This window comes from Sinocyclocheilus rhinocerous, unplaced genomic scaffold (assembly GCF_001515625.1).
Source record: "Sinocyclocheilus rhinocerous isolate Xijiao unplaced genomic scaffold, SAMN03320098_v1.1 scaffold157, whole genome shotgun sequence".
NCBI lineage: Eukaryota > Metazoa > Chordata > Actinopteri > Cypriniformes > Cyprinidae > Sinocyclocheilus > Sinocyclocheilus rhinocerous.
The window spans coordinates 29325-41896 of record NW_015665038.1 but is presented as its reverse complement, the minus strand read 5'-3'; the positions used below and the strand labels follow the sequence as shown (position 1 = coordinate 41896).

At 35.7% G+C, this 12572-nt stretch overlaps 1 protein-coding gene across 1 annotated transcript; it reads right to left on the bottom strand.

Annotated features, from left to right (window-relative positions):
• Positions 1–3607: 3607 nt before the first annotated feature.
• Positions 3608–12078, bottom strand: LOC107731059 (aspartoacylase-like). The gene is made up of 6 exons (XM_016542044.1): positions 11682–12078; positions 9568–9763; positions 8403–8496; positions 7922–8029; positions 4235–4344; positions 3608–3965 (listed from the first exon to the last, which is right to left on the bottom strand). The coding sequence occupies exons 1-6, from the start codon at positions 11921–11923 to the stop codon at positions 3768–3770; spliced, it is 948 nt and encodes a 315-aa protein (XP_016397530.1). The 5' UTR covers positions 11924–12078; the 3' UTR covers positions 3608–3767.
• Positions 12079–12572: the final 494 nt, after the last annotated feature.

Here is a 12572-nt window from a genome sequence, read left to right as displayed (position 1 = left end):
CATTTATAGACTGTTTCTTGCATAAAGAAAACGCTGTACTTATTCAACCTACAAGATAATTATTTACCCTTGCAAGACTTGCTGTGGAACTTTAGTTCATTCAGTCAAGATAGAGGGGGTGGAGTTATGAGGTTTTACTGACAGTTTGAGCGGATCCAACAAGATTTAGTCACTAGCTCTTTTTAATACCTTTCATTGGCTAAATATTTGTAAAACAGACAGACAGATGTAAAGGGTGACCAATAGCATTGATTTATTGAAGAATAAAAACAAAACAAAACACCACCACCAAAAAAAGGGCACTTCGGAGTGTAAGGGCAAAAAGGGCATGTTCTCTGCACAGGTTGAGCCCTACCTGCAGTGCACGTGCCTGGCCAGAGGTGTAAAGAGTAGGCTACCTGGAAACCATACTTGAGTAAAAGTACAGATATTTTACAGCTAAAATGACTCCATTAGAAGTCCATAACCAATCACAAATGACTTGAGAATAAGTCTAAGAGTATCTGATTTTAACAGTACTTAAAGGGATAGTTCACCTTCAGTTGCTGGTCCCCAATGTAGACTCAAAGATGCATTAGTCCTCAACATCTAAGAGAAATGCCAGTGAAAAGCAAGAAAAAGTTGATTTGTGAGGAGAGCAATCACGTTTATTTTCTATAATCAAAATAAAACTGAACACCTCAAAATTCCAATAAATCAATGTCAACACAACCACCTCTTAAACGTCTATAGACACTAAAGTCTCAGTGAAGCACAAGTGCTCAAGAAGGGCATAAGTAAACCAATATAATTCTAAAAGTTCTCTTCAGTATGACGGATAAATAAAATAATGTTAAAGCTGCAGTCCGTAACTTTTTTAAAAATGATCCGAAATCAATATTTGAGCAAGTACATAACCAGCCAGTATTCGAAACTATCGCCTTACTTTAGCCCGATTACAACGGTTATCTTATAATAATGTTTTCTAATTGGAGTGGTACAGGTAGGTTTTCGTGGGAAATTCGAGCATGGCACTGCGTCATTACGTCACGTCTGTAAACATAAAGAAGTTGTCCCGTCTACTAGGCTAGATGCTATCCTGCAGGTGGCCGATCGTTTATAGCCTTTTCTCATAGCAGTTGGAGTAATTACATGTATCATTTTGATGGTGGATTGTAATCCAGAAAGAATTATGGTGAAAATGCTTATTTGAGTCATATATTCCAAGAGGTAGGCTAGAATCTGTGAGTGCAAAGTACAATATCCACACAAGTGCGGTGACTGACTGCCACACACATTCTCCTCAAAACATTAGATTCATCCACGCACAGCTGCAATTCCAGGTTTTCAAACAGAGATGGCGACAAAGAGGCAAAACTTACGGACTGCAGCTTTAAGTAAAATTATAAAGTCAAAGTCTTCTTGCACTAGACGTGCTGGTTTCAGCCTCATCGCTAGCTGTAGTAATGTCCTTATCTCGTATATAAAACACCAGTGATTCACAACTACCTGCTAATGCACTCGTATTCTCATAAAGCAGCCTTGTTGACAAGTTTCGGTGAGTAAGGGCAAAACGCACAAGATATAGCACCTTTAATGCTCTGTAGATGGAAATATTGCTTCTTTTGTAGCAAAAATAAACTGCCGCAGAAAAAGTTAGGTGCCATGCAAAATGTAATGACTAATTGTATTACTTATGTATTGAGTAAAGAGTACATATACCCATTCAAAAATGTAGTGAAGTAAAGAATAAATGTTGCTAATACCTTTGATATTCAGTAAAACTACAAAGTAGCCAAAAAGATACTCAAGTACAGTAACAAATTACATTTACTCAAATACTTTAAAACACTGGTACCGTCAGAATAAGAGTCTAAACTGTTGATCATAACAGAATAAATAATTTACATGACTCCAGTCCATCAATTAACTTCAAACCATCCTCTATCCATAATACTACTTTCTCCAGTGAAGAAGCCGTCTCATCGGAGTCAGGGGAGAAATATGCACAGATCAAGCACCAGCCAAAAATAGTCCTAAACAAATATGTTGGTGGATTTTGATATGAGAGGACAACAGGGGATGGACTTCTACACTGGTGAAAGCATTATTATGGATTATGGACTGGTATTTTGGACAGAAATGACAGTTTAAATTTAAAACGCCTTAATGATGACATTGTTTCTTACATGTACAACACTTTTTGCTTCACAAGACATTAACTGATGGGCTGGAGTCAAGTATTTGTGGATTATGGTGATGTTTTTATCATCAATGTGGGTAAATAAATATAATTTTCATTTTTAGGTAAAGCATTTTTATAATAGAGGATCTGTTGAATTAAAAAGTGCAAATCAGATTTAATAAAGATAAACTTTTTATTATTCGTTTTGAAAAGATCTGTGCGAGACAAAATAGAAATCTCTTGTGGCTTTATGTAAATGGTTTACATAATACATTTACATTATGAAATTATTTACTCCACATTAATTCATCTCATTAAGACTGACAAGACTTCATGTAATACAAATACATTGTGACAATGCCTATTATGTTAAAATACATCATATTCCACATTTTGACAACACTGAACTTTATCAAGCAATACGAAATATCACCTGGACCTTAACGACATCATACAACACTGTAATCAACTGTATGGAATAATTGGTAAATGTATTAAAAATAATCAAGATTCTTCATCAATTTGGAACAAATTAAGAACATCTGTTCACATAAAGTGAATATATTATTCCTTGCATAGATAGATATATTTTAAAACATAACACTATTTCAAAAAATAACTCACAATAATGGGCCTTTCGACAATTTACACAAGCCATATACATCACAAAACAAAATCACAGTGGAAAAAGCACACATATTTCTCTAAAATCAGTTCTGCCAAAGCTTTTCAGTGCCTGCTGAGCTTATCCATCAATCTATAAAGTCCACCATATAGTATACCAAATCCTATTGAATATTACTTTATCTTCCTACTGTAAGAGCTCTTAACTCTTTCTATCAGACAAAAAATCTTTTCTATTTGTTCAATTAAGGCAATACTTGGGTTGCACCACTGAATGAGGATGAAGTCAGGAACTCCAAGACTTAGACTACAACACTTTTGCATCACAAACAGCAAAATACAGAGAGTTTTGACAGATGATTAATTTCCCATGATGCATGACGTATAAGCACAGTGCTGAGAGGTTATTTTGTGGTTGTTTTAAGGCCGTTTCAGGTCAGTATTTGAGTCAACAGTGTGTAAATCAGAGGCTAGAGGGCAGTGAAGACTGTTCCTGAGATTGTGCATTTCACATACACTACATCAGGATCTGAACTGTGCAGACATACACTAGAGGTAGACCTACCTACTGTATAAAATATCTAAAAAATCCAAGAGTATAAATTCTTCATTACATAACATGGATTTCATTAAACATTTTCAGTACAAAACACAACTTATTTGAATTCATTCAGTGGTAGTGTTATATATGGTATATATAGATATATATATGTTATATATAATGTATATTTTATATGTGACTTGATACCGTCTCTTTAAAGACAATTTTATTAAACTTTTGGCTTTTTTTTTTCTTTTTAATGAAATAGTCGTGTGGTGTTTCCTTTTTTTTTTTTTTTTTAAATAAAGGTCATAAAACTCCATTATATTTATTCCAGAATTAGAAAAATGTTGAAGCTGACATTTAGTTAAAGTACAGTAAATAACAAAGATGTCATGTCAACTATCTGAGTGTCATAGTGACTTTTAAGAGAAAACATTACTTGAATGCTTTTCTGATAGCATTAGCAGCTAGTATTTCTCTACAAGTGGTCGTGAAAGCCTGCTGTTTTTCATAATATGCAGCCTCATTAATAAACGTGGGGTACACTGTGTTGGCACCTTCATAAAGGATTGTTCTCCCATCAAACGTTAGGAACATAGGGTCACCCCGGTTCAAAGGCTCCCAGTCACAGTCCTACACAGAAAGAGAAAGAGAGGGAATGAACAGGACCATACTGTGGAAAACAAGTGAAGCCTGGGAGTGAAAACAAGCACAGAAAACATCTCGAGTCATAGGACACAAAGGACACAACGAGTCATAGGACACATTTTCTTACATGTGTTTCCCCCTCCCTGCATCCCTGTCATAAAGAGCAATGCTTTTATACGTCGCTTGAGGGTATGTGCTTTCCTTTCAAAAGAAACACACTTCTCTATGCATTTACTAGATGGTCCATTTAATACCTGTAGGTGAGGATGCACCATAGCTGTGATGTTGCCGTTGGTGTCTCTGGGGTAGTCCATTCTCTCCTGGACTCGGAATACATCTATTGTACATGGAGGAAACTCTACACCTATGACCAAAAAAAAAAAAAAAACACACACACACACACGGAAAACTAGGTGAAAAAAGTAAAGTAAAGGGAAAAAAATATATTCGACCTTGTCTGTTGTCACTTAAAGGAATTATTCAGCCAGAAATGAAAATTTCCTTAAATTTACACACCCTCAGGCCATCCAAGATGCACTGTAGATGAGTTTGTTTCTTCATCGGAACAGATTTGGAGAAATTTAGCATGACATCACTTGCTCACTAATGGATCCTCTACAGTGAATGGGTGCCGTCAGAATGAGAGTCCAAAGAGCTGATAAAAACATCACAATAATCCACAAGTAATCCACACAACTCCAGTCCATCGATTTACATCCTGCGAAGTAAAAAGCTGAGTGTTTGTAATAAACAAATCCATCATTAAGGCGTTTTTGTTGCTTCTGGTCAAAATGTGAGTCATTAGTCCAAAATTACGCTTCTTCCAATGAAAAAGTCCATCCCCTGTTGTCCCCTCACATAATAATCCACTGACACATTTGTTTATAACGGTTTTGGACCATTTTTGCTTGTAATTAGTCCTTGATCTGTGCATATTTCCCTCCTAATACGAAAGGTCTCATATGGTCAAAAGCGACAGTTTAAAGTTAAAATGCCTTAATGGTGGATTTGTTTCTTACAAACATGCAGCTTTTCAATATACAAGACATTAACTAATGGGCTGGAGTGGTGTGGATTACTTTTAGATTATTGTGATGTTTTTATCAGCTGTTTGACCTCTTATTCTGACGGCACCCATTCACTGCAGAGGATCCATTGGTGAGTAAGTGAAGCAAGCTCATCTACATCTTGAATGGCCTGAGGGTGAGTAAACATTTTCATTTTTGGATGAATTATTGCTTTAAGTATTAATCAGTGGCTTATATAGAGATGTAGTTCAATCTAGAAACATGTTTATTATGCTTAGGTCATGCTATATTTTTTCAGCTTTGGTTCTTTCAGCGGGGAGTGGGATCAAGCTGGCCTGAAAATGTTATAAAAGCAGAATATTTCCGTAAATAAGCAGACCTATTTGCCAGCTTCACTTCAAAATTCGGAGAAATTTTCCAGTATTTTTCCATCCTGTATTGTGTTACTGTGTTAATGAAATATGTTAATGTCAGGCTGTCAGGTTTATGAGTATGTCAGACATGTGTTGACATGGGTGGTCACTAAATAAAGAGTTTGGCACTCCTCACATTACGTTACAGTGTTGCCATATGATCATCCTTCACCTTATCGCTATCTAGAAAAAAAATACAACATATTTCATATTTTAAGTTAACTGGCAAGTCTAAAATGATCAATAATATGTTGTTTTACACCCACATTACACCCTTACAAGGAAGACACGTGCTGAAGTGCTCCTCATGTTTCACTATAAACACTTTTCTTTATGTTTTGCTTGTTATGTTGATGTGGTCCAAACATGGCTCCACACTGGCAAACAGAAAGGACGTTTGAGAGCTCACAATGAGACATTCATCCACAACAATGCGGCCCCTCTACACAGCATGACACTACAAAACCCAGCAAGCTACCAATGACATGGAAACTAACCAACTAGCAAACAAGCATTCAAGTCACAAAACGGCAAAACCAGAAGAGAAACCAGCCACCCTTGCCCAGCTCAACATGTTCCTGCTTAATGTGAGGCATGGGGAAATGTGTATTCATGTCAGGCTGAAAGTACACGTGACTACCTTGTTCAAATGTTTCCACAGTCGAGGGGAAAAAAAGAGGAAGATAAACTTGAAGAAGTCTATACTTCAAACTGGCTGAAATGCCAAGGTTGGACAGTTCATATTTAAATCAGTGCTTGCTGACTCAATGACCTGAGAGCAGAACCGTTTTGTCTTGAAATGCCACACACTATCCTGGCAGAGAAACGGATGGCCACGGGGCAAAGAAAGTTATGTAAACATGAAGCATCTATAAACGGTATGAGAAACACATTGTTCAAATGCGTTATTGAAAATAATACAAAATGTGAATTGTGTGACATATGAAGAACATTATAGATCCATACTGTTACTGCACATTTACCATTGGTTTGTATTAGAAAATAATCCTATTGTATAGGAAATATAGGAAATAATCTGATGCTGAAGACTGCAGTAGTGGCTGCTGAAAATTCAGCTTTACCATCACAGGAATAAATAAATATTTTTTAACATTTATGAAATATAAAAGTTATTTTTAAACGGTAAACATCAGAATAGTGACATAAACTCAGAAGTTTGTGATATAAACTTGTAATTCTGTGAAGAAAAGTCTGAATTGTGAGGTATTATCTTGTGAGATTTAAAAAGTCAGAATTGTGGGATAAATACTAGAACTTACCTATTTTTTATTTTTTTATTTAAAAAAAAAAGAATTGTGAAATGTAAACTCAGAATTGCAAGAAAAAGTCAGAATTCTGAGTTTATCTTGCAATTATATATATACTACACAGACTTTTTTTCGCAGTTCTGAGAATTGTGTGGTACATTGCCTTTCATAGTTTTTACTGTAATTCTGAACAAATAAATGCAGCCTCAGTGAGCATAAGAGACTTCTCTCTTTCTTCTCATCAAATATGAGAAACACATTGTTCAAATGCGTTATTGAAAATAATACAAAATGTGAATTGTGTGACATATGAAGAACATTATAGATCCATACTGTTACTGCACATTTACCATTGGTTTGTATTAGAAAATAATCCTATTGTATAGGAAATATAGGAAATAATCTGATGCTGAAGACTGCAGTAGTGGCTGCTGAAAATTCAGCTTTACCATCACAGGAATAAATAAATATTTTTTAACATTTATGAAATATAAAAGTTATTTTTAAACGGTAAACATCAGAATAGTGACATAAACTCAGAAGTTTGTGATATAAACTTGTAATTCTGTGAAGAAAAGTCTGAATTGTGAGGTATTATCTTGTGAGATTTAAAAAGTCAGAATTGTGGGATAAATACTAGGACTTACCTATTTTTTATTTTTTTATTTAAAAAAAAAAGAATTGTGAAATGTAAACTCAGAATTGCAAGAAAAAGTCAGAATTCTGAGTTTATCTTGCAATTATATATATACTACACACTTTTTTTCGCAATTCTGAGAATTGTGTGGTACATTGCCTTTCATAGTTTTTACTGTAATTCTGAACAAATAAATGCAGCCTCAGTGAGCATAAGAGACTTCTTTCTTTCTTCTCATCAAATTGTGTGACACATCTGAAAAACACAACATTATGGTCCCATACTGTCACTGTCCATACCATCACATATGATTACTATTGGTTTATATTAGAAAATAATCCTATTGTATAGGAAATATAAATTCGAGTAAAATCACAGGCTTCGCTTATCCCGTGCGAATTCACCACACGAAATTCAGATATGGGGGGGTAATTTCAAAATCACACAAGGTCCCCAGATAATACTAATCCCGTGCGAATAGGGCTTAAGTTGTCTTGTGGCTACTCAGGTTGCCTTTGAAATCCCTTTATAGCAACACATTCCAGGTTCAGTGCAGTAAGCATGCTGATCTCTCCTTAACCTTGATTGATCTCACCACTATTGAAGAACTCGATGAAGTCCAGCGCATGCTTCAGTATCGTCCTCATGGACTCGAATACATTGCTCCTCAAAACACCCTGCGGCTGAGGGCCCACCTCAAGACCTGCAACACAAACACATCTATATAAGTCACTAGTACTTGACTGGTGGGTCGTGACCCAACAAAGGGTCACAGGTCTAATCTGATCACAGACAGCAGTGAAAAACCATGTTAAATAAGGTGCAACTGGTACTGTGTTGGGTTTCCACTATAATATTAATTCATGGAAAAAGGAGTCTCATCAAATGGCATGGAATGAGCTCTAGATGTCTACAGAATTATCTGCAGAGGCTCTGGATGCTTTCATTATAACTAGACTTTTCATAGTATCCTTGCTTATTCCACTTCTTAGCTGCTGGCTGACTTTCAGGGGTAATATTAAACTTGATTTAGAATAAGGTTTGACCTGCTGAGTATCCCAGGACTTTGTACTCACCAATAGGGTGTTTGGCCACAGAGCGTGTGGTTGAATACTTCAGCTGTGGGTGTTCGTTTAGGAGTACTAAACAGGTATGGGGAGCCATAGCTTTCTGTAAGTGGGAAGAGCACAGGTGTCTGTGTAAAGATGTTATATTTGTTTATTTTAAGACATTAAGCAAAATCTTGGTATTGGAATGTTTTGGTAAAGAATTTAATGTTCAGTATATACATGCAACAAATTATTTGTGCACTATTCAATTCAATTCAAGTTTATTTGTATAGCGCTTTTCACGATACAAATCGTTGCAAAGCAACTTTACAGAAAATTAAGTTTCTACAATATTTAGTAGTATCTTATCAGTGGTGACTGTCAGTCAATGTACATATGGCAGAAATGTACGGAAAAATCAATTAAAGACGTAATCAAACAGACGATGAACACTATTAACAGCAATTATTATACACTACCATTCAAATGTTTGGGGTCAGTAAGATTTTTTATTTTTTTGTATGTTTTGGAAAGAGGTCTCTTATGCTCACCAAAGCGTTTTTTGTTTGATTAAAAATACAGTAATATTGTGACATATTAAATTTTAAAATAACCGTTTATTTATTTTTCTTTTCTGTGATGGCAAAGCTGAATATTCAGCAGCCATTACACCAGTTTTCAGTGACACATGATGTTTCAGAAATCATTCTAACCTGCTGATTTGGTGTTTAAAAAAGATTTCTCATTACTAACATTTCTTATTATGTTGAACACAGTTATACAGAAACAATGACATTTTCCAAGATTTTTTTTTATGAATACAAGTTAAAAAGAACAGCATTTATTTGAAATAAATGATTCTAATATGTTGATTAATATGCTTATTATTCTTGTGATATATTTTTCAGGATTATTTGGTGCATAAAAAGTTCAAAGCAATAGCATGTATTTAAAATATAAATCATTTGTAATATTATAAATGTCTTAACAGTCACATTTTATCAATTTAATGGGTCCTTGCTGAATAAAAGTATTACTTTCTTTCATAAATAACTAAATAAATACATACATAAGCAAATAAGTAAGTATCTTACCCCAAAGTTTTGAATAGTAGTGTAGATGCAGAGGGTAAATAAAAAATACAAGATGATTTTAATATCATTATACAGTATAATTGGATCTAGTTTCTTACTTTAATATAATGCACCATCTGAAGGTTGAAGAGGTCTGTTGAGCTTTCCAGGATGAGGGTGGAGCCCATGTTTGAGGTGGTGTTGTGAAGGTCAAAGATGACATCATATGCATCCGAGCTTCCTTTTGGTCCGAACATCCGATTTATTTCCTTGGCCCTCTGGACTTCATATAGCCGCCCTTCAACATCTGGAGCACTGTGGATAGAAAAATCCTTTATCAATACAATAATTACAAACAAGACATAACAAAAAGGTAAATCAATAAAACATATTTTCAATAGGCTACATAATGCAAACATAAAAATACTTTTTGAAGTATATTTAAGTAGTTTAAATTCCACAAATGGCAACTTTAATAATCTAGAAGTTCAAATCAATAGAAAACTTTGTTCTAATGGAAAATAACATGCATGTACTGGTGTTAAAAATCTTTTGAATAGCAGTTAGGTTCAAGTGTACCGTTAACTTTTTTTAACAGAGCAGTGAACGACAAAAAGATCAGCTATTACATAAATAATAACTTATTTACTTCTTCTTTTTTTTTTTTTTTAAATCTAAACTAGAAACCTGAAGTTTTTAAATGTTTTATTTACTGCTCTAATTGCCGAGTTAGAGGAAATGTTACAGCAATATTCCTATTTCACAACATTGCCAAAATTATGCACTTTTGTCACCATTAGGAATGAAATAGGATTCAGACAGAGATGCATATAACAAGCACACGAAGCAGGGGGGACTGAAAAATAATGCTCAGAGAATTTCATCAAGCTTTCCAGCTGGTTCAAAAAAAAAAAAACTGCATAAAAACAATGAACAGTTAACCGTGAGCATCTGTTGTGATGTGTACATTTTGCAACCCCTCACAGTACATTATTATGTACGCAGTGTTTCCTGGTTGACTGTACATCAATGACCAAGGTCAGTTTATAATTTATAATACCACCAAGACATGCCAGTCTCAATTTGCAACCCTCATTCTGTATTTAAATTGTCTAATAAATGAAAATAAATAAATGAAATAGGTTTTTTGATTGCTTTGTTTTGCTGTTTTATGTCATTCTACGACAAATCATCAACGCCCCTGTATTTAATGTGACATTTAAGCACAGAACAAATTCTGTTCATTTTGATATCTGTATGTAAAATGTAGGTATGCTCTGTTCATGGTACATTTGGTACACTGTACTGATCATTCCCCCCATATGCTTTCAAACTTCATGATTCTACTTAAAAGTGAAGGAAATGCATTTTCTCTTGGATTGGGTTTATTGGTTTCAAATTTATAGTTCATATGTGTTTTAACTTAGAATACTTTCTGTGAATTATGTCCTCACTAAAATTCTAGTCTTCATATTTTTGTAGGTTGTTTTACTGTTTACATTTACCAGAAAGCAAATATTAGGCTGTTTAATTGTGATGGGGCATGTTGTCACAAAAGGTAAATGTGTTCAATAAATCTTTTCATGGGTAACATCAGTGGAACTGCTGGAATAACCAATTGTTTGTAGACTTCTGCAGACTCAAGACTTACAAACTACTGTAGAAATAACCACTAACTGGAGTAAAAAATATACTTCCTATAATTTATTTCATTGTAATTTGTCACATTTATAAAACTGAAATTCAAAAAACACTTAGCCTAAGTAATTAAAGGTCCTCATAAGGTCAGTTTTACACCCGTTACCCTGAAAATGAACAATGGTTTCGTGTTGTCATGGATGCAATATTGCAGGCTCTTTTCATGACCCAAATCACACTCCACTCACGGTTCTCAACAGTCACGACACGAGCGGCTCGGATCAGCTGACAGCTCGCTCCACTGATACTTTATCGCTCGATTCAGTGATGTTGTGTCATGTAAAGGAGCTGTTTCAGCGTTCAAACACGGCGCGGGACGCAAAACACAGAGGCCAAAGACGTCGATCTGACGAATGCATGACAACAATAAACAACACACACAGAACGCGATAATAAACCTCCAACGCACGAGAGCGAAACTTTCGCGACCGTTTCGCGTCCATTGTTTGACTGTGCTCTGTTTTATGAATGCGACCATAAACAAACGAGCTGGACTTTTACAGAAAACAACGGGTTGTGCAAGACGTTTATTTACCTGAGGTTCTCGGGCGTAAAGGCTCTGTTCAGATCCGTGTCGATGTACCTGATACATTTCTCCACTGCTTTAGGGTTGCTTATGAACGGCTTGATCAGCAGTCCGTTTCTCTCTATCTCGGCTGAATTCTGTTTCCACATATTTACCAGCGTTATGCCAGACATCTCATTCCCATGTGTGCCTCCAAAAATAGCCACCCGTCTGGCTTCGTGTAAACAAGAAACATTAGTTCGCGAACTCATAGCGAGAGCTACACTGACGCGCGGTTTTCGAAAGACGAGAGCGCAAAGTTTCCACACAACTGCCGTTTCCTCCAGTCGCCGGTGCGATGTGACTGCTGTTATATAGTGCTTATTTAAAGGCTAAGCCCAGGGCATTACTGCGTTTGTGTGTCATCTACGTTAAACGCGCATGGGTCGGGTTTCACATTCGCACTGTGCTATGGTTTATCGAGCGATTATGTTGGTCATGGTCAAAATGTCACAGAAGATTATACGCGGAAAATAAATAGCTATTAAACGCAGGTGGCCTATGCAAACTAAACATAGTGCATCAACTGAAAAAAAAAGGTTTAAAACAAAAGTCTATACAGTGAATAGAATATAAATAATTTTATTTACTACGTTTCACTATTGATTATTCCTCTATCTACTCTGTTGCAAAATCGAAGTAGGTCAATGGGATTTAAAGGGTTAGTTCACCCAAAAATGAATTCGGGGAGCTCACTGCGACGGCGTAACGGCCTCGGGCTACTGGACAGAGTCGGAGAGAACGTGGCACATAAATCGCCTCAAGCTGAGAGCGGTCTTTTTGGCTCTTCTGAGTTTCCTCACGCAAGTCCGGGTGCATCACGTGTTGATTCGCACGGACAACATGTCGCTGGTATCGTAC